Source organism: Enhydra lutris, unplaced genomic scaffold, assembly GCF_002288905.1.
Source record: "Enhydra lutris kenyoni isolate GAN:26980312 unplaced genomic scaffold, ASM228890v2 scaffoldscaffold25, whole genome shotgun sequence".
In the NCBI taxonomy this organism is placed as follows: Eukaryota; Metazoa; Chordata; class Mammalia; order Carnivora; family Mustelidae; genus Enhydra; species Enhydra lutris.
Window position 1 is genome coordinate 21,517,649 of NW_019154109.1, and position 22,811 is coordinate 21,540,459.

The 22,811-nt window shown below is 38.6% G+C and overlaps 1 protein-coding gene across 2 annotated transcripts in view; it reads right to left on the reverse strand.

Moving 5' to 3' along the window:
- Positions 1 to 22,811, reverse strand: part of LOC111151000 (glutamyl-prolyl-tRNA synthetase) — a 66,023-nt gene that overhangs the window by 18,545 nt on the left and 24,667 nt on the right. For both annotated transcript variants that reach the window (XM_022508687.1, XM_022508689.1), the window contains 7 exons: positions 19,396 to 19,506; positions 17,261 to 17,397; positions 16,245 to 16,452; positions 15,561 to 15,673; positions 14,516 to 14,633; positions 9,156 to 9,509; positions 474 to 701 (listed from right to left, as the gene is read on the reverse strand). In XM_022508687.1, the coding sequence (XP_022364395.1) occupies positions 474 to 701; positions 9,156 to 9,509; positions 14,516 to 14,633; positions 15,561 to 15,673; positions 16,245 to 16,452; positions 17,261 to 17,397; positions 19,396 to 19,506 (1,269 nt within the window). The remainder of the gene's footprint in view (positions 1 to 473; positions 702 to 9,155; positions 9,510 to 14,515; positions 14,634 to 15,560; positions 15,674 to 16,244; positions 16,453 to 17,260; positions 17,398 to 19,395; positions 19,507 to 22,811) is intronic.

The following is a 22,811-nucleotide window of genomic DNA, read 5'->3' on the forward strand; positions in this document are numbered from 1 at the left end:
ACTGTTTTCCATTCACAAATCTGTACCTAAAAAATCCAACTCTTCTGAAGAAAATATAATTAGCACAGACTACACCAGAGCTCAAAATAACACTTGCATTTGAAACTGACTCAGCTCCAGAATGAGTAAAACAAAGAGCATGCACCAAGGGCCTACAGTGAGCCAGGCACTGTTGGAGTCTAAGTCCCTATCCTCTAGAGTCTCACAGAAGAGAAAGAAGCAGACTATTTAACCAATAGCTAAAACATGGTGTTTAAGTACAATGTCAGAGAAGGCAGAGTCTTATGAGAACGTCTGGTCAAACACAGACGGGGAGAAAAGCAATCAGTGAAGGCTTCTCTAATCCCCAAGACTAAGGCTAAGAACTGAAACATAAGAGCAGAACTTAGATTCGATTGGCCAGAAAGTGTTCCAGGAAAGGAAAGTAGCCTGTAATGTGAAAAACAAAAATACAAACAAAATACCACACTAACCTTAGAGGCCTTTTCAGCTTTAAGTTTTCGAACAACTTCTCCTTGAGAAGCTACTTTGTCAAAAAGTACTTTGGCTTCTGGTGTTTCTGAACTGCTATGCTCAGAGCTGTTGGTTGAGTCTGAACTTTGAGATAATGGAGGCTGACCGGGAATGTACTCCTTTCCAGTTTTCTCTTTATACTGAGCTTTCAGGGAGAGTAAGCATTCTACGGCTTCGTTTATTTTAGCCTGAGATAAAAGACAAAACACAATTATTTAAAACTTCAAAATTTCTGAAAATTTCAATGATTATCAAAAATCAGTAATTACCACCAAGGTATTTCTATAAATAATCATCATGGAGAAACCCAAGCAACAAAGGAGTTCAATTATAAAATAATAGATCAAAGTTAAAAAAAAAAGTTAAAAATATAAACCACATTATAATCCTATATACAAACCATAAAAATAAACATAAACACATATACATATAGTACTGTAACTTCACATTTTACGTATGTAAACAGACAAATAAATAATAGGATATCCAAGCAAAGTGGCATTGTCCAAGCCCTGTGTCTATAAATAGGAGAGGCAGAAATTACAAAATCAGAATAAAGATCAGCTCAATGGCTTTGCTATACAAACCTTATTTTCATTAGCCTACTAAACAAACACTAAACACAGTACAAAATAAACCACAGTTTGGGCCTAACTAAAGAATAGTTACATTATTCTTTTAAAATTTTAAAATAAAACGAAAAGGTATATTGAGTTTGTGTGTGTGTGTGTATGTGTTTTTAAAGATTTATTTAGTTGAGAGAGAGAGAGAGAGACTGCGTGAGCAGGGGGAGGGGCAGGAGAGAGGGCAGTAGAGAAGCAGACTCTCTGCTCAGCATGGTGCCCAAAAAGGGATGGATCTCATGACCCTAAGATCCTGACCCGAGCTGAAACCAAGTGTCATACGCTTAACCAACTGAGCTACCCAGGCGCTCCAGTATGCTGTGGTTTTAATTAGACATTAATGTATACACATTACATTGAAGTGTCAGAGGATGATGTGTATACATTAATGTATACACATCATCCTCTGACACTTCAATGTAATCATAATGAAAAATAATGAAATGAGATGCTTATGATTCTAGCAGAGAAGGACAACAATGCAGGCAAAGGACACAGGTTTGACACTTTACCTGAATGGTAGTACTATCTACACCACTGAAAAGCCATCTCACCAATCAGAGAAAGGAAAAGTACCTCTCAATTGCCCTAGTTTCCAAGTTTCATCACTACATTATAACCGCGCTCCAAACATCTACGAGCAAGCAACAGAGGCCAGGAAGAATACTACAGTGGGGGTCAGAGGAGTGCAGAAGCACTGGTCGACCTTCTAAGAACTCGCATCTATGGATCAACAAGTAACATCTCCTTGTTCCGATAATTTATGATACAATGTGTTTTGTTGCCTACAGAAGTAGAGTCTGTCACCCCAGGTACCACACAGGAATAAATAGAAGAGGAGAAATCACACAAAGAGAAGCAGGAAGCTTGTACCCCTGATCTGTCTCTTGTTTACACTGCCTTTAGAATTAAAAGCATTTTCACAACAACATATTCCTTTCAACTCCTAAGGAATAAGACACAATTAATCAGAATTCTAAGAATCAAGGAAAAATAAACTTCCATCAGCTAAAAGAAAGAAAATGGGAAGAAAGTTAAGGGACTTCCCTGGAACTATTTCTACAAAAAGAGGCCTTTGAAAGGAGTTCCAGTTTAACCTATAAGCAAGTGTTGACCAGAATCTGAAGTCCGGTGACACACAATTCAGGAAGATAAAAACCTTTGGCAAGATTACAATTCAAGATACTATAAAGAAGAAAATTAAAATGGACAAATCACTTTACTACCAAATTATCATTTAAAATTATATATACTTGGGGCACCTGGGTGGCTCAGTGGGTTAAGCCTCTGCCTTTGGCTCAGGTCATGATCTCAGGGTCCTGGGATCGAGCCCCACATCGGGCTCTCTGCTCAGCGGGGAGCCTGCTTCCCTTTCTCTCTCTCTCTGCCTGCCTCTCTGCCTACTTGTGATCTCTGTCAAATAAATAAATAAAATCTTTAAAAATAAATAAATAAAATTATATATACTTATATTTTCTCCAACTGAGAAATGGAACAGTGTGATAACTGAGTTATCTATTCAGTTAGTTTTCAAAATAGTGAAACAATACTGCTCTCTACGCGGTCTTCTCTGATGATTTAGAACGTATCTAAAGAGTCTTGAATTAGAATTAGCATTATCGATACAAAAAAACCTATCACTATTATCTTATGGCCCATTTATTTACTCTGTGCTGGACACTATGCTAAGTGCTTTATGTGGATCATTTTATTTTTTCAAAACCACCCTGACTCACTGTATAGAAGAGGTATAGCTTGGACATAAGATGAAGCACATTACCCGAAGCTACACGGTAAGCGGTAGGAGAGCCAGGATTTAATCTAGGGTTTATTCTAGAGTCTGTGATTGACTCCTGCTAACATGCCACGAAAACTGCATTTTTTTTTAAAGATTTTATTTATTATTTGACAGAGAGAGAGATACAGTGAGCGAGAGAGGGAACACAAGCGGGGGGAGTGGGAGAGGAAGAAGCAGGCTCCCCACTGAGCAGAGAGCCCGATGTGGGGCTCGATCCCAGGACCCTGGGATCATGACCTGAGCTGAAGGCAGACGCTTAACAAGTAAGCCACCCAGGTGCCCCGAAAACTGCATTTTTAAAAGAGGTCTTTGATTCTTACTTAACAACGTCTCGTTGAACGAGGAAAAAATAATCACTTTTAATACTCTAGTTTTCTGGAATAAAAGATATTCACAAAGAAAAATTGGATGGTAGTAATAGATAAAAGATTAAACAGCAGAAGCCTACAAGCAGGTGCTGACAAATCTCAAGTTCTTTTTTTTTTTTTTTTTAAGATCCCAGGACCCTGAGATCATGACCCAAGCCGAAGGCAGAGGCTTAACCCACTGAGCCACCCAGGCACTGGCACCCCAAATCTTAAGTTCTTAATAGACAAAACGGTTTTAAACGTATCTAACATAGCCAATACAACATGAAAAGATTTCAATAAATAATTGTTGATGCAGTTGAATGAGGAAGGAAACAGCCTATCAAAAAACCACTTTGGTGAGAGTTTAAGATGGGAATTTGAGAAAGTACACGTGACCTGGGAACGGGACTGAGGATGGCAGAGAACTCACCTGGTTACACCTACAAGTGCCCAACTGCTATTTATGCAGCACACACTAGATGGAAACATTTCTCTGTGGGGAAGGAAAGAACTTTAAGAAGAAAAACCTAAACAATACCATTTTAAGTGTAAGAACAGAAAGGCGTGAGCACCTCAATTATCAATGAAAACAGCTTTTTTTTTTTTTTTAAAGATTTTATTTATTTATTTGACAGACAGAGATCACAAGTAGACAGAGAGGCAGGCAGAGAGAGAGAGGGAAGCAGGCTCCCCGCTGAGCAGAGAGCCCGACGCGGGACTCGATCCCAGGACCCTGAGATCATGACCTGAGCCGAAGGCAGCGGCTTAACCCACTGAGCCACCCAGGCGCCCTGAAAACAGCTTTTTTAAAAAATCTGTGTTTCCTACTTCATCTATTTTTCCCAACTCTATGGATGTTCTCCCACCTTTTGCTCCTTCTTAACCTATCCCAGAGAGGGCCGCCTGCACACACGAGCGATGACCATGCCCCATGAGCTTCTCACTCAGTGGGGATGGGAGAGGAGTAACAACCCAAAGAGGGAATTCTCCCAAGTTGGGGACAGAGAGTAATGAAGCTCGTATCATATAAAAAAGCCGGCTAAGAGATTTAGTAAACTAAAAGTTCACGGGTTTTTAAAACAAGGTGTTTGGGGGTTTTACTAAGTCAAGTGGTCAGAAATCTTTATTCAGCTTAAATGCCTAATCCTGTACGGCACAGCCCAATTCTGAACCTCAGTCCCAGGAGCCAGTCCAGCACACGAGCGCCCGGACTCTGGAGTCATTCTGAGTTGGAACATCTGCTCTTCCATTTCTCAGTTCAGCTATGGGTTCATTTACCTAGATCACAATGTATCCGCGACTTTTCCCCGACACCAATCAACATAAACTCCTCAGATTTTCCTAGAAGATCCCAAAGCTGTAGTCAGTCTTGTGAAATAGCTTGTCTTACAAGATGGATGGATTTATACCTTCTCAGAGCAAAATCAAGCTTGTGTTAAACACCAAATACAGATATAGCAGAAACTCGTTACACACAAATTCCAAACAAGAAGCTCAAAATCTGTTAAGGGAAAGGATCGGTTTGTGTCTTCTGATTTTCTACCCCCTGCAATCTTTATTTTTTGGCCTTAGAATCAAGGGTATTTGGGGTGGGGGTGAGAGGCAGTGGTTTTCTAGAACAGCCTATTTACCAAAGAGATGTAACGTGTTTCCTCTCCCGATAAGCTGTGATTTGGATTTTCAAAATCAAAAACACTGGTGTAAAATATAAAAGGGCAAAGACTGGCAGAATATTTAAGCTGAATTACTGAGGGCATAAAACACAACATGCCACAAATCAAATGCTCCAACTGCAGAAGTACGGTGACCAGCACCCAGCCACACAGATGGGCTCTGACAGAGAGGCTGTTAATGCCAGGACCGAACAACTGTGAATTACTGTTTCTGTTTAACATAATAATCATTTGATTTTGCTGCTATTTATTACTTCAATCAAAAAAGTCATTATTGGGGCACCTGGGTGGCTCAGTGGGTTAAAGCCTCTGCTTTCGGTTCAGGTCATGATCCCAGGGTCCTGGGATCAAGCCCCGAATCGGGCTCTCTGCTCAGCAGGGAGCCTGCTTTCCTTCCTCTCTCTCTGCCTGCCTCTCTGCCTACTTGTGATCTGTCAAATAAATTAAAAAAAAAAAAAAAAAAAGTCATTACTACAGACATCTTTAAGTCTCTGTCCTATAGGGGATGGGTCAGCTGATTTCTCCAATAAAGGGCCAGGGCCATGTAAAAAATATTGTAGGCTTTGTGAGTCTAATTACTCAACTCAGCAGTTACAGCACAAAAAGAGCCTTAGATAATACGTAAACTATGAAGTGTGGTTGTATCCCAATAAAATTTCACTTATATAACACAGGGGCAGACCACAGTTTGCCAAACCTGGTCCCAGAATTTGAAGTGTTATATTCCATAAAATCCTTAATTTACCATTTTTTGACTCCCATTTCAAGAAAGCAATACTAAGATTTCAAGTTAAACTGTACGCACTTAGATTTCAAATCAGAGGAATGTGTTCAAAATCAAAGTTTTGTTTTTTGAAGCCTTAACTTTCAAACTTAATATTAAGTTAATATTTCAAATCTGAAAAGTGACTTCAATTTTTAAAGTAACTCAGCATTCAGAATTATTTTATCTTTGGTGTATTCTCAGATAAGCAACTCCCAACTCTATCTGCCTGATCCACTGTTTTGCAACAACCTACTGAGCAAGAGAAAAAGGAAAGAGGAGAAGAAGAAGGTGGACTTGAAGGAGAAACTGAAGGCAGACCTCCAAGTTCTCCCTCCTCGCCCGTCTTTGCTTATACTCTGCCTTTATGTTCAGAAGTTCTACACAGAGTTACCATCTGATCCGGAAGCAGGAGGGAGGCAGGGAGAAGGGCAGAAGAATGGACAAATAGAGAAGGAAAAATTCTAATCGAAGCCTGTAACTATAAATTCTCAGCTGATCACCTTCTTTACAACTGAATATGACGTAAGAGAACTACTTTTGGAGGAAATACAACGGTTAAGAGGTTTAGATAAATTATTAATATAAAATAAGCATGGACTTGTTTAGTAAGTTAATAAACTAGTAAAAACATAACCCTCTGGTGTTCATAATGCAATGCCCCACTGCCATCATCTCCAATGAGAAATAACTTGGGAATCTGACTGCAAAATTGGAACTGAGGCTTTGTAAACTTCAGAAAATTACTTTCATATTCAGTTTCTCACCGGTTACTAACACCAACAAATATAAAAAGAAGTACTGAGCGCGTGGGTGGCTTAATCAGATAAGCATCTGCCTTCAGCTTGGGTCATGACCTCAGGGCCTTGGGATCAAACCCCACTTTGGGCTCCATGCTCAGCGGAGAGTCAGCTTCGTCCTCTCACTCTCCCTCTGCGCTCTCTAATAAATAAAATCTTTAAAAAAGTATTATTTGAACATTATTGAACGTGGCTATTGTGAGGATTAAATGCAAAAATAGTAACAGTGTATGGTACACGGTGCCAGATGTAGTTTAAAAAATACTTCTGTTCCTAGTCACTGGGTTGATTCTCCAGAACAGGAGAGAGCACTATTTACTACTCTTCGCATTCAGAGAGGAAACAAAAGGTAAGCGGTATTCTGAAACACAGCTATGGTACACTGGAAGCATTCAGGGAATGTAGGTTGAAGTCAGAGTCACTTCAGTACCACATCTATCACGATCAAACAACCTAATGAAAGCAGCTGCCTAATGACCAAAGAATGTAGATTTTTTAACCCACGGGCTGACTTTTCATAAGCTTGACCATGCTATTCCAGGGAAGCAGGATATAATCCATTCACCCAATGAGACGGGAGGTGTAGTTGGCTGCCGCTGTGAGTGTAACGGCCGCTGCTGTTAGTGCCCCACACATAATTTTTGACCAAGAATCAGCACAGAATCTCAATGTACCCTACTCAAAATGAAGGAATTTAAAGACCAAAGCCCTTCCCCTCAAAAAGGGTCCATAGCTTGTGTCTGATCTACAGAGTGAAAAATACTCTTAACCTTGCCAAAGGACAGGAAATATCAAGGATTTACATCCCAAGCTGCAGGCTTTATTCCTAGAAGCAGAGCTATTTGAAGATCATAATAGCTCTGCAGGACTTCCAACAGGCTCACAAAAGAGAAAAAAGATTTCTCCACACCTCACAAGGGAGAGAAAAATATTAACTTCTGGAATAAAACCCCAAAATCCCCCCAAAGCATGTTCTCTCTTCAACAGAGGTCAAATGTCCACGAAATAAAGAATCTTGGAGGCACAGTTCCCAGTCAGATGCCTAGCAACTTGTTAATGAGATGAGGAAATTGTAACCTCTTACTCCATTCTTCTCCAACCAAAGCCCAGGATGCTGAAGGGACAGTAGATCCCCTGAAAAGAACAAATCTCCCCTAGTCACTGAAGTCAAATCCAAGGGTTCACCATACCTCTCTGTGTTCACGTCACAGTCCAGAGTCTGTAATTTTTGGAAGCTCATGAGTGACTGAATTATATCCAATTATAGCATTATCCATTTGTTCACGTTTTAGAACTATACTACTGTTTGAACAGTACTGTACATCTTGATTATTAAATATGACCATTCTCAGGAAGCCTGGGTGGCTCAGTTGGTGAAGGTCTGACTCTTGGTTCCAGGCTCAGGTCATGATTTCAGGGTTATGGGGTTGAGCCCCACACTAGGCTCCGAGTTCAGCGGGAATCTGCTTGTCCCTCTCCCTCCCCCATGCCTCTGTCCCACCATGCGTGCTCTTTCTCTAAAATAAATAAATAAAAATTTTAAAAATAAAAAAAAAATATATATATATATATATATGACCTTTATCACAGATACTATTCCTCTTGTCTCTTACAACAAACAATCCTGTTCCACACTCTGTGCTACCACCCACGTGGCTAAATGTTTGGCATAAAGACATAATTAAAACAAGAATAAAATGTATACGTTAGTTAAAAATTCTTATCACTTGAGGGTTCCCCTACAAAGAGCTGGAAATGGTCACTGGTCAAAAATGTCCTTTTTTTTTTTTTTTAAAAAGATTTTATTTATTTGACAGACAGAGATCACAAGTAGGAAGAAAGGCAGGGGGAGAAAAAGGAAAGGAAGCAGGCTCCCCGCTGAGCAGAGCACCCCAATGTGGGGCTCCATCCCAGGACCCTGGGATCATGACCTGGGCTGAAGGCAGAGGCTTTAACCCACTGAGCCACCCAGGTGCACCTGACAAACTATTATTCTTTGAATATACCTTGAACCTTCGTACCTCTCTGCCCCTGCCGCTGCTTGTCTTCCTTACCAGGCCCCAGGCCAGCAGCACCAGCATCTCCTAGACAACTTTTTACAAATGCATTATTCTCTCCATATTCCAGACTTACTGAAGAAGTTGTTCAAGAGGTAGGACCCTGAAATCTGTGTTTTAGCAAGCTCTCTAGTAATCCTAATGTAAAATGAAGCTGAGAACCATGGATCTCCACTTACACTTTCACTGAATTTTGTTCACATATAAAGAGCTTCCTCTATCTCAGGACTACTTTAAATATCCTTTATGAACAGTTTCCTCCTTCCCTGCCACTTATAACCACAAGTGCTTCTGAGAACAATTTACACATCACACAGGACAGGATTACAGTCCGCCACGTGGATCACAGTGTGCATATTTCCTCCCTGACACCCACTCCCACACTAGACGGTGAGCTGCTTGTTAGTATTTTCAGAGCTTGGCACATAGCAGGTATCAGTAATGATGGACTGCTCTGCCAAAATATTCAAGCAGTCTATAAACAGTATGTCTTAAAAGATGAGACTACAGCCACCCTAAACCGGCTGAATTCACGAGCTCCCTCCCAGTGTTGTCTCGCCCTGTTCCAAAACACTGACCTTGGGGGCTTTTTCAGCTTTCAGTTTCCGAACCACCTCCCCTTGTGCAGCGACTTCATCGTAGAGAGACTGACTTTCCACAACACTTGCTGATGATCCAGAGGAAACATTCTGTACCACTGTAGGAGGGTTTCCAGGTTTATATTCCTGACCAGTTTTCTCCTTATATTCAGCTTTCAAAGCCAAAAGCTGTTTTACAGCTGCATCTATATCTTCCTTAGCTGCCTTCTTGGCTTTTAATTCACGAACCACATCCCCTTGAGCAGCCACTCTGTTGTAAAGGACCAAGGAATCCTCAGATGGAGCACAGGTATTATCCAAAGGACCTGGTCTTTCCTTAAGAGGAGTAGTCGGCTACAGAAGCAGAGAACCAAAAGCGAAAAAATTAATTCATGTTAAATGTCCTCTCACAAAATTGTATCAAACTGTTTGTCATACAACATTTCACGCTAAAAAAATTAAATTTTGATCCCTTAAAAAGTTTAAGTAAATAATCTCATTCCTAAAAATTTATCCTAATGGAAAATGACAGAAGTAAACAAACATAGAGGTACATGGTTATGTACTAAAGCATTTTTATGAGAATAATAAAAAACTGAAAATCAGCTAAATCCTTACCATTAGTGGATTAAAGAAATTATGACACATCCAAAAGATCTGAGAATAAATCATTGTTTCACCACATACTAGCTGTGCGACCTTAAATTAGTTCCATAAGCTGTTTCTGGTTTTAACTATAAAAGAAAAGTAACTATATTGAACCCATCAGTGTGATGGGAAAATAAAAGGCAATAAATCTGCTTAAAGCTTTTAGTTACAAATGCTGGGGAAAAGTATCAATAAGTTTCAGGAATTATTAATTTTTTGAGATAATATCTAGATTGATGACAAAGCAAGACCTCCATAAAATACTGTGATACAATTTTAACTCCTTACTATGGAACAGTTCCATAGTATAAAATTATATATTTTGTATAAAATTATTTATTTCCAGGCATATGATTATATACAGATATATGCAATAAACCTAGAGATACGTAAACTAAAATGATCTCTGGGTAGTGAGTAACTATGCTATTTTTATTCTCAATGTTACGCTTTCTTTCTGCCTAGAAAGCTTTCTACCCTACTGAAATGCTTCCAAATTTAAAACCCAGCTCACATCATACCTTCCCCGTGGTTTTTATCTTTAATGGACTTCTGCTTAATCCATATTCATGACTCCTGTATATTAACTCCAGAATGTTTTATCTCTACTTGAACTGTCCCGATCCCAGACCCAGCACTCTGAATTGTCTTTCAGATATCTTTACCTGGATAGCTAAGGAACATGTCGAGCTACATCAGAGTTGCATTTTACATCGGGGTTAGGTTCTAAAGGAAACATGTAAGTCAAAAACCACATAGGGGGTACCTGGGTGGCTCAGTTGGTTAAGCCTCTGCCTTTGGTTCAGGTCATGATCTCAGAGTCCTGGGACTGAGCCTGCATAGGGCTCCTCTGCTCAGCGGGGAGCCTGTTTCCCCCTCTCTCTCTATGCCTACCTGCCTCTCTATCTACTTGTGATCTCTGTCAAATAAATAAATAAAATATTAAAAAAAAACAAAAACCACATAGGTTTGCTAGCTCACGTGGTAGAGCATGTGACCCTTAGTTTCAGAGTTGTGAGTTTAAACCCCATATTGAGTGTAGAGATTATTAAAAAATAAGTAAAGGGGCGCCTGGGTGGCTCAGTGGGTTAAAGCCTCTGCCTTCGGCTCCAGTCATGATCTCAGGGTCCTGGGATCAAGCCCCGCATCGGGCTCTCTGCTCGGCAGGGAGCCTGCCTCCCCCTCTCTCTGTGCCTGCCTCTCTGCCTACTTATAAAATCTTTAAAAAAAAAAATTAAAATTAAAATTAAAAAATTAAAAAAAAAAGTAAATAAAATCTTAAAAAAAACACATATACTCGAAATTACTCCCTTAAAATATACAACCATAAATGTTAATATACACATATAAATGCAAAGTATTATACAGTAAAGCAAGAATACAATAGAGTCATTCTGTATCAAAAATATATACATTCTGTTCTGCTATACTTATTTTTTTTTAATATTTTTTATTTATTTTGAGAGACAGAGAGACAGAGTGAGAGAGAGCATGAGAGGGGAGGTCAGAGGGAGAAGCAGACTCCCCATGGAGCTGGGAGCCCGATGTGGGACTCGATCCCAGGGCTCTGGGATCATGACCTGAGCCGAAGGCAGTTGCTTAACCAACTGAGCCACCCAGGCGCCCTGCTATACTTATTTTTGATAACTGAATGGACTCATTCATGCCTAGTAAACAGGGAAACACTATTAAAGATATTAGGGTAACACTGAAAAATCACACCACCTTGTGGTGGTTTCTGCCAGTATGTTAATGTTTGATGTCAAAGAAGCATACAGGAAAAAGCTTTCTCACAATTAAAAGAGAAAGCTTTAGAAGTGTCTTCCTTGGGGCACCCAGGTGGCTCAGTCAGTTAAGCAGCTGTGTTCAGCTCAGGTCATGATCCCAGGATTCAGGGATCAAAGCCCATGCCAGGCTTCATGCTCGTGGGAAGTCTGCATTATCTGAGCCCCCAGCCCCGAGGAGTAACTTCCTTGAGTGACGGTGGTACTTTAAAAACACTGTTTACCATAACATTAAGCCATCTAATGAAGGTACAAGTGCAGATGAAGGAATTTCGAAGAGCTAGCCTCCTGGGTTTTTAAAAAAAAGATGAGGCGGGATCCACGCTGAGTCAGACTCTAGTTCTGATGGTACTGCTCTCTATTAGAGGAAAACACCCTCAGAGACCAACATACCAAAGGAGACAGCTTACTGCTAAGGCTCAAGGCTGCCAGGCGGTGTTGGATTCCAATGCTAGTGAAGTGCAGTTGAACTTCTCTTAGGATTTGTGCAGGTTCCAAAACATATCCACAAACTTTCTGACACTCCGTTCATCAAGAGGTGTACCCCCTACTTTTGAATCTGGGCAAGATTATGAGTGCATGGACCAAGAGCACAGCAGAAATGACACTATGTGAGATTTTTAAGGTTAAAACATAAAAGGCAATGCTGCTTCCACCATGTCTACCAGCCACTCACTTCCGGAGCCCTGAGTTGTCCTACAAAAAGTTTCACTACCCTGACACTATCACGCTAAAGAGGTCACTGGTAGCTACTTTGTGTGACATTTCTCCTTTCTTAGCCAACAGTCAGCATCAACTGCGACCCATGAGAGTGAGCCACCATGGATGTCCAGCGAGGCCTCTGATGACTGCCAACCAGCCAACAGTTGACTAAAGCTACAGGAGACGCACAGGTTCTTAGTGTTTTGCCCCAAGCCTATTTTTCCTAATAAACCAGCCCTGTCATTCTTAGTATGCTGTTTTACAGAACAAAGTTTCTCAAGAATACACAAATTTCCGAAACCAGTATTACATTATATGTTAACTAACTAGAATTTAAATAAAAATTTGAAAATAAATACAGAAACTTACAGCGTTACACTAGCATCTTTACAGCATATGCAAAATTTTACTGGGGGACACTGGGACCAACAAGAGCCTAGGTAGCCACATTCCCCACGTCACTCTTATTTCATCATATGTACTGGCAGTTCTCAAGGTGAGGCATACAGAGCCCAGAGGATTTCTGAGATCCTTTCAAAGGAGATCTGTAAGGCCACAGCTATTTTCTAATACACTAAGACGTAATCTGTCATTTTGAGTCAGCCTTTCATGAGTATACAGTGCAATTTTTTGGAGGCTACTAAGTCAGATCTTAAAGAGATATTTAAAAGTGCAAAACCACAGCATTCTTCTAATTCAAACTTTTAAAAAATAGTTATTTTTCATAAAAAATATTTATATAAATATAATTGGGTTCATTATTGCCATTTTAAAACAAATTGATAAGGGTGCGGGGGTGGTTTAAGTTTTAAGTCTAAGTTGTTTAACTCTTGATTTTGGCTCAGGTTATGATCTCAGGGTTGTGAGATCAAGTCCTGTATCGGGCTCCATGCCTGGTATGGAGCCTGCTGAAGACACTCTCCCTCTCCTGCCCCTGGCTTGTGTACGCCAATCTCTTTCTCTCTCACCCTCTCTCTTAAAAAGTAGATAGATAAATAAGTAAAATAAAACAAATTAATCCTTAATTTAAAAACTTGTCAGTTTCAACTCTTAGTATACCAAATACTGATAAATATAACCCACATAAACAAAAAGGGTCCTCAATCATTTTTAAGAGGATACAGGCTCTTGGGGCGCCTGGGTGGTTCAGTGTCTGTCTTGGGCTCGGATCCTGAGATAGAGCCCCAGGTCTGGCTCTCTGCTCAGCGGGGAGCCTGCCCCCCCCCCGCCCCCCGCAACCCCGCCTCCCTCTCTGCCTACTTGTGATCTCTGTCAAATTAATAAATAAAATCTATTTAAATTCTTTTCTTCCTTTAATTTTCTTTTTTCTGAGATCACACAGTATTTAATGTATATAAATTAAAAGCTCAAGTTATGACATTCCCATTGTAAAGAGTTCTAAACTCATATCTAATAAACTTATGTGTTTCTATCTTCCCTAGCTCAGGTTATTTTTTATTTACCTATTCAATCACACAAAATTAGGACTTACTATATTACTTATTCTACTTCCTGAATTCGTGTCCTACTTTATATCTTCCCTTCCCTCATCCTCTGGCTTCCTACCACTTAACACATCTTCTAATCCTACTTCCCATCCACCTGCCAAGATGTCAATGCGGACCCAACACCCATGGATCCCAAAGCATGCATCAAGGTGCTCCAGGGTGCCACAGGAAATTCATAGGGGTGCCACAAAATATTTTAAGTATTTGAGGTAAACAGAGCAACATGTACATCTGTCAAACACTACATGTACTACAATCTCAAGATGGCTCAATGTTAACATCAGAGCATGTCACATTCCTTTCAATGATGTCCTACCTTTGCAAAACTAAAATTTCCACAGCTGCTATGTTAAAATCAAACACCACAGGAAAATCACTATGGAACAGGAAGTTAGCACTGTAGTATCCAAGGCAAGTATAAGATTCAGGAAAGAAAGTATTATTTTTTCTTTTAATCAGTGTATCACTTTTAGAATGAAATAATTAAAATACTTAAATTTGGGAACACAATCTTGTAACAATAAAATTTTTCTTTTATTCCACTTACATCTATTATTTCTTCAAGTAACTACTGGCGTAAGAAACATTTATCTCTTTGAACTTAACAAAGAGAACTATTAGAATTTCACTTAGCCCGTGGGTACCGTGAAGAAAGATTCTAAATCCTGGGGTAAAAAGATGGTTGATTAGAGACATATCCATAGAAATCAATGTTTACCTCATTTTTTGTTGTTTCTACCTTGGTCTTTTCCCTTGACCCAGATGTTGGCATTTCCTTTGTATGTCCATCAGGAATATATATCAAAACACACGGGGCTTCTTTGCAGCTATATGGGCTAAAGAGAAAACGGAGGGCCAAAAAGATTTAGAACAAAATTACGTGACTCTAATTCAAACTAAATTCCTAGATTAAGTCACTGGCATCAAGTTAATGCTTCTTGAAGTATAAACAGTCCATTCTCTTATTATTCAAATCAGAAGCTCTTCAGAGTAGTTTAAAAACAATGGATACATAAATAAAAATTCATAGTGCTAATTATAACCTTCCAGTTTAAGATCTTTTATAGATATAAACAGGCTAACTCCAGGACAAAAGTTCAGCTCCTCTACCTGCCACCAGAAATGGCACTAGTGGGTGCTCATTCTTGACCGAAAGACAAATGCATCTCCATACAACACCTAATATGCTTGTAAACAGAAAAATTTCCATAAAACACTTATAAGGATTTCTTAATTTTTAAAAGTAATCAGCAAAATCCACTGCCACCAAGACTATTCATAAGCAAATGACTTCTTCAAATTTTGTAGTAAGAGCTCAAGTGAAAGTATAAAGAGAAGAATTCAGTACATCTCTTCAATATTTTTGAATAATAGCTTTACTGAGATAAGATTACTATTTTCCTCTAAATGTACCTGCTGCGTTATTTATATTCTACAATGCATCTAATGAAAATACACTATAAAAAAGTAATAGTAATAATTTTTACCCAACGATATACTGAAATTTTCTCTTTATACTTGGACTACATGAAGATGAATTATAAGATGGTTTAATTTTAGAAATCAATAATTTGTTATTATTATGCTGTTTCAAAGTTACTGCTTGTTACCTTAAGGTCGAAATATTAAATATAAAAGGCAAATATCAAACTGAATAGAGAATTATCAGGTAGAGTATTTTAGTAGAAATTCGATATTTAAAATCTTATTTACTGTAAGAATGTTAAGCATTTTCATTTAAAAGCTCAATGACATTTACTTACCTAACAGGTTCATACGGCTGATCACATATGAAGAATCCTCTTCTCTGAAGTTGTATAATGTCTCCTTTTTTCAAATCCTTAAGGCAGGGATCCCCCAGCATTAGTTCTTCATGCTGTAAAGATGATAGAAAACCAAAATAAAACTTCTTAGAAATCAGAGCACTGAAAACAACTCTGAAATAGAAGTTGTTTTTCCAGAAGGTGGAATATCCTTAATTTAAACAGATATGTTAAAAACTTTACTACTTAAGCAGATACAGTGAAACAGTAAAGAAGTAAACAATTACACATATTGTATTTTTTTAAAACTTAAAATTGATGAACTGATGAATTAACTTCAGGAAACCTTTTAACCAACTTGATTGGTATCCCTGAATACTTAAGTAAGTTTCCCACCATAAATTCCACCATGAGCGGCAGTGAGAAAAGCAGAGAGAAACCCAGCTGTAAGGCACAGCAGCACGGCACTTAAGCATAAGCAAGTTCCTTAACCCTGCTTTGCTTCAACTCTTACCTTCTGTAAAACAGAAACATCACTTTTTTTACATCTTTCCATTTTAACAAAATTTTACAGATCTTTTCCATTTTACTTGAAAACCAAATACTCAAAAGTAATTTTAAAAATTCTAAAAAAAAAGTTGATATAACAAGGAAAAAAGAAACTGGTGTCTTTCAGGAGGCTACCTTACTGTTCTTGTTGACATAATGCTTAAAGTCCTCATCCTTCCCCAGCACCGGCTTGGTGATCAAGTGCTCGTAGGTGACACAGATTGCAGGAATAGGAAGGGCACGTGCAGTCTCTGCAAGCCACGTGATCTTCGTGGTTTTCTTGTAGTCTTTGTTCTCCAAATTCAACTTTGCATCAAGAGATACAATTTTTCCATCTGCACTTCTAGATATAAGATTGAAAAGTGTTAAAAGAAAACCATAACTGTCAAAAATGCATTATTTTGTCCTGTACCTATAATAAATGGCTAGGAATTTTCTTTGGAAAAATGCCAAAGCAAACATCTATTTGAGCTTCTACTATGTTCCAGACACCTAGTGGTTAAGAGACGAATAAAATATAATCTACTAGAGAACAGATGCACACTCATCTGATAAAAAACATGAACATATCTACAAATTTTAAAGTCATCTGCATTAAACATTAAAAAATGTAAAGTACCATATTTTTAAACATTTAACAATTACTTGAAATCATATGTAATGACTGGACAATTCAGATTTCAGAGTTTATATAAATTTTATTAGCATACTATATTCCATTTATGTAACCTTAAGAACAAGTGTAACACACTATATTAACTAGAAAGCTCGTATTCATCACAAAATAATTTTAAAACAGATTTTAGGGTAAAGAATGTTATGTATACAAATTCTGTCCAAAGGATCCCTTGCCCAGCAACTGTACAAAGAGAATTAGATGACAAGAAGAGACCTGTAAGCATGAGAACTATTTTTTTTAACATCTAGACACAGTAATTTTCAGTATCACAAGCAAAACACCCCAATACCCAATTAGTAAACTGGACACATATGGAAAAGAAACCTGTTGTGCGTCCAGAATTAGCAGTTTCTACCCCTGAGCAGATTTACCGGCGGGAAAGTGCATGAGACTAAATCTGGTAATTTTTAATAAGTGAATAAACTAAGAATTCCTTTCCATATTTATTTAAAAACAGACAAAAAGTTCTTACTTATTTATTTTAGTAATGTTGATGTTGCCCCAATTTATAAAGGTAACCATCTCCCCCTCCGATAAGGTCTCTGCATCAGCACCTTCAATGAAAACTTTAGGACTGTACCACACTGGCTTCAAGCCAACATCAGGATTCTGATTGATTAAAAAAAAAAAAAAAAAAGAAGAGTGTTGATTGAAACAACTTATTGAACCCAGCATGCAAATTTAATATTCATTCATTCATTTAATTCTTTTATCAAACATGCTGAATCCCAGCCATGTGGCAGTAATGCTAATGGGAGTCAGACGAAGTGAGCTGTCCCTACAATTACTTCCAGCCTAAAATTCTTTGTTTTCAGAGCTAAGACAGTATCATTTGTTTTTGCTGTCCCTCCAACCAGAATCTACTTTGCAATCCTCAGAATGTCACTAGTGCTTGGCAGCAAAGGAGAAAATGAAGTCACTCCTGATCGGTGGCTACAGAACATTACAGGACAACAGATGTCACCACAGCAAGAAAATTTGTGGACCTTTCATATTTTAGATGACAAATTAAAGAGTATCATATTTGTATAGATAGATAAATTTTCTGTCTTTTCAGTATGTATTATAAAAGAAGGAAAAAGATTTGGAGAATAAAAAGAATGGTGTGTTAACTCTGTTTTTGTTTAACAGACTTCAAAAGAAGAAAAGTCTAAGATTTTTTTGAAATAAATATTACACAGCATGTATTTAGTAATTACTCAATAAATGTACCAATGTATTTGAGAAAAATCAGTATGCTATATTGACTTACATTCTGCTGGGCTCAGAGAAGAATGGTAACAGGCTAAGATTTAGTGAGGAAAATGATACCTAAGATTCCACAGATCGCACTGAGCACTCCAGTCATCATTTAAAGAGTGTCTCCAAATGAGTAATAAACTTATCCTTTATTACGTGTAACTATTAACTATGCTATCTGAACACAACTACCATTTTAACAAATAAGTGCTTTAGGACATTTTATCTCACCACTCAAATCTCAAAGCATTCAGTAAGCTTCACAATTAAGCTAACTGTAGTCAGTGACATGATACACAGATAGCACATCGCCTGGTTGAACCAATCAGATCTAAGATAAAGGCAAAGTCAAATCTATCACAGACATATACTCTTTCCAAATCTTATTAGGAGTCACCCTAAAATAACTCAAATCTTTAAAGTTAAAAATAGCCACTGCCATGTAGAAAGACAATCATATAAGGCTACAACTCAGATGCCTATTATTTTATATGTGAGTTAGCCTGTGTACATAACACAGTTATGAGTAAGGTTATGAGCATATCAGGCTATTGTATGAGTGAGTCAGTCTATGCGTCTCCATTATACAATGAAGGTATTTATAGACAACCCAGAAAGCTTGAATAAAAGGATCTATTTTTGCTTCAAGGCTGTCAACCAAGCAGTCATAACGAAGACAACCACCATGGTTTAACTAAGAGGAATTCCCTACTACTTGTATCTAAGATTTACATTCTCAATTTAGATGGACAGAGTTCATTCTCACTTCACTGATATTCTCTAAAACAGACTAAATGCCAGTGTGATAGACTGTGAACGAAAACTGTGACTCAAAGGGCACCTGGCTGGCTCAATCGGTAGAGCACACGACTCTTGATCTCAGGGTCATGAGTCCGAGCCCCACACTGGGCGTGGAGCCTACTTTAAAAAAAATAAAAATTGTGATTCAATATTACTAGGTCTAATGTTTGGGCTTAAAGACAAAGGTACCAATGAATAACTAGTTAACAGAGAACACACCTCGGCTTTCCTATAAAGACAACAGCCTGAATTATGGTATCATCTTTCAGAAGGACTCCAAGAAAAGGTGAACTTTTATTATAGACGTATATACTATCTCTACAGAACAACAACAACAACAAAGGCACAGAGTGTTAAAGTTCTGAGATGTGTTTGGATTATTACTAGAATAAATTTCCTCAGCAAAAAAACCCACAAAAACATTTACTTCAATCAGTATCAAATACTGACAAATAATATTGAACAGAAAATGATCTCAAAACCATGCAACAGCTGCCCCCAAGCCAAATTTTCCCTTTTCTCATCCTGCTCCTTCTGAGGGTAACACTGGTGACAGGGCAGGGTGACCTTTGGGTGTTTGGCTACTTCTTTCATCTCCTCCTGAGCCTCAGGGACATTCACAGGAACCACTTCTTTCTTCAGTAATGCAACATATCGTGGCGCCACCGGGTCAATAACCTGCAACAAATGCAACCTCGTGTTAAAACATCTGGATATTTTTAAAACTTCACAAATAAAATAAATGATAGCACAGGAATACTAACTGGCTTTCTTTGTTACTGCATTTACTAATTTTTTGTTTTACCTGCTAAGTCTCCTTTAATATTTAACTGTCCAGTAGAAAAAAAGAAAACAATCATAATCAAAAGCTACATGAAATTCAGAGTTCCTTCTCAAGAATAAGTCCTGACAGGCGAAAAGAAACCAATTAGTTAAAGCAAAATATTACCTTTGAAAATAACTTATAACTCTGTTATCAGAAGATGAGGTAAAATCATCCTGCGGGGTCATCTATCATTCCTATGGCTAAGTGTGATATGTCCTTTTGTATTGTTGGAAAAGTCCGTTTTCAAAGAATATAGGTAATGTATCTTAGTATCAGTTTTAACCAGTGTTAGACAACACATCACAATCAAAAGCAAAACATTATTAGGTCACTATAATAAGGCAATTCTATAAACTCAATAGTATAAACAAGACATTTATGCTGGTCTGCAAGCTACATATACAGGGACCACTGTGCTCCCAGTACTGAGCCAGGGCCTGGCACACACAGGTAATCAACAGACATGTGCGGATTCACTGGATGAATGGTTCTACTCGCTGTGCTCTGACCTAACTCCACCTCCAAAACAGCAGTAGCATGCCCTTCTGGATCGGATGTATTTTCCTCACTTCACTGTTCAATTTACAATTATCCATGGTGATCACACAAAACAGCAGTGTTTAGACACTAAATAAAGCATATGGAAGAAAAACGTAGATAGAGGCGTATGTACAGAGTGAGGTGCTAAGGAGGATGTAGGAAAACAGTGTATGGCTAACTGAACTTGGCTGTGTTTGTTTTATATTATTCTGTTGTTGTTACCACTGCTGGGTTATTTTTTTGTATGTTTGCTTTTAGAGTATTTTCCAGCTTCTGAAAAGAATAATATGAAAATTCTCAGTGACTCAGAGGGTCACTCATAAAAGTCCGAAATGCTCTTTAACTCCCTGTGTCTGCTACTCCTCCTGGCTTCTATTTCATGTTGGTAGTAAATCAGGACCAGCCTCTCTCTATATCGTCATTCCATTCCTTCCTTCCTTGAGTTAGCTTAAAGATCATCCTTACTAGTTAAAGATTCCTCCTTTCAGCTTCAACTGGGCTAAAATGATCGAAGACTTAATCTGCAATTCCTCAGTTCAGTACTTAAGCCAGGAAGATAAAATTTCTTTAAAGAAAGCTACAACTAGACAAGCCGGCCTGGGAAACCTCTTCCAGGTCACTGCAGCTCAGCCTCCGGACCTGACGAGAGCCGGATAAGATGGTTTCTCACACCCGATTATTTACAATCCTCACTTACAGGGCGGCCAGCTCAGATTCTCAGGCCACTTAACCCTACAGGACAATGAATGTGATAGTCTGAAGTAAAGGCTAAAGAAATCTATTTCTAACAAGCATTCCATAGGATAGTCAGGGACAGTGAAGTCTGAGAAATCTTGGATTAAAAGATTTTAAGTTTTTCAGCTCTAAATTATACAATTCTAAAAATTCTGGATCAAATTACTCCGAAGTGTCCCAGGGATTTCAAGGAGTTCCCCTGGCATACACCACCCAGTGAGGGAAAGACAGGCCTGGGACTGTGGATAAGACTCCAGAACCCTTAACACACTTCCACCAGAAAAGCTACCCTTTTATTTACCGGGGTTTACTTGAGAAGTTTTCATTTGAAGACTTTCCTTTTTGGGGGTCAAAGAGAGAAGTCTCTACCTACTTTAAATTTACTAGGTAGGGGCAGAAGCAAGGGAGTTGGGATGCGATTTGGGGGGGGGGCTATGATATTATCATACTACTGAATACTAACATAGCTTTAAAAATTATAGCAATAAAGGAAGGTTGATGTAAGCAAGTATTACTGTAAAATGAACACCTTAAAGCTATGACTTTCCTGCCTTGGCTAACGAGTTCAGATCCTAATACTTACACTTACATACAACCAAGAAGAAAATTACGTTAATACAGAGTAAGCTAGTGAAATGTCTCCTATCAGTATTACGGCAGATTATATATAATGGAACTAGGTAACTTTAATTATGATTCAGAAAAATTATGTATTAATTTCTGAGCAATATGAAAAGCCAGGCTATGAAAATATGGATTACAGAATTTTCAGGAGGATATTGAGATTATTACTCACTACATCTCACTGTCCCCTTCATCCATTTCTCCCCTTTTCTCGGCCATATACACTATGCTCTGCAAATAAAGCTCTTTCTCCAAAGGAACATGTACTTAAAGAGTTCCAGCTAATCCAGTTACCCCTCTAGTCCTTTAGCAGAAGAGGCTTTAACAAAAATGCTAAGTTATGAAGAGCGGGAGAGTGTCCAGAGAATGACATTTTATCTCTGTCCTTAATGACTGCCTCACCGAGCCATGGTGTTAAATTTAGTTCAGTGATGTCTCACTTACATTTTCTTCACAGAGCTTGGAAAGAAAGAGTGAGCTACAAAATAACAAAGCAGTAATCAGAATGAATGGGACATGAACCCTAAATATGAGATCTGTACCTCAAGGGGCAGAAAGGGTGGCAAAGCGAAGGAAGTGTAGGAGGACGTGAGGAAAGCCAGCAACAGAAACGAAAAGGTACGTCACCAGAATAACGTCATCTTTACTACCCATCAAAATGTTTTAACTGTGCTGTTTTCAACATGGTGCTTACTGATTAGAGGTCCCACAGATGTATGGATAAACAAAGCAGCCTGACGAATACTCACCTACTTTCATTCCCTCCTGTAATCCCAATAAAAAAACATAAAGGACTGGGGCACCTGGGTGGCTCAGTCAGTTAAGCATCCACCTTTAGCTCAGATCATGATCCCGGGGTCCTGGGATCGAGCCCTGCATTGGGCTCCTTGCTTGAAGGGAACCTGCTTCTCCCTCTCCTCCCCGCTCAGTGCTTGCTCTCTCTCTCTCTCAAATAAATAAAATCTTAAAAAAAAGGAAAAGATTTAAAGAAAAGGATTTTTTGTTGTTGTTGTTTAAAAGTACAAACCCCGAAAACTAGTGTAATCAAAGAGGAGATAACAACAAAATTCTGTGATCTGAAAACCATACAGAAACATCCCCTCTCTGTTCCATAAATGAGGTACTGCCACTTCCCCATCCCCACTACAGAAAGAAGTTTTCTCTGCAAGGAGGAGGGTGCCTAGATCCTGGCAAGTACTAGGAGGAGCTGAAGGAGAGGGTACTGCACAAAATTAAGTGAATGCATGATACTACGTAG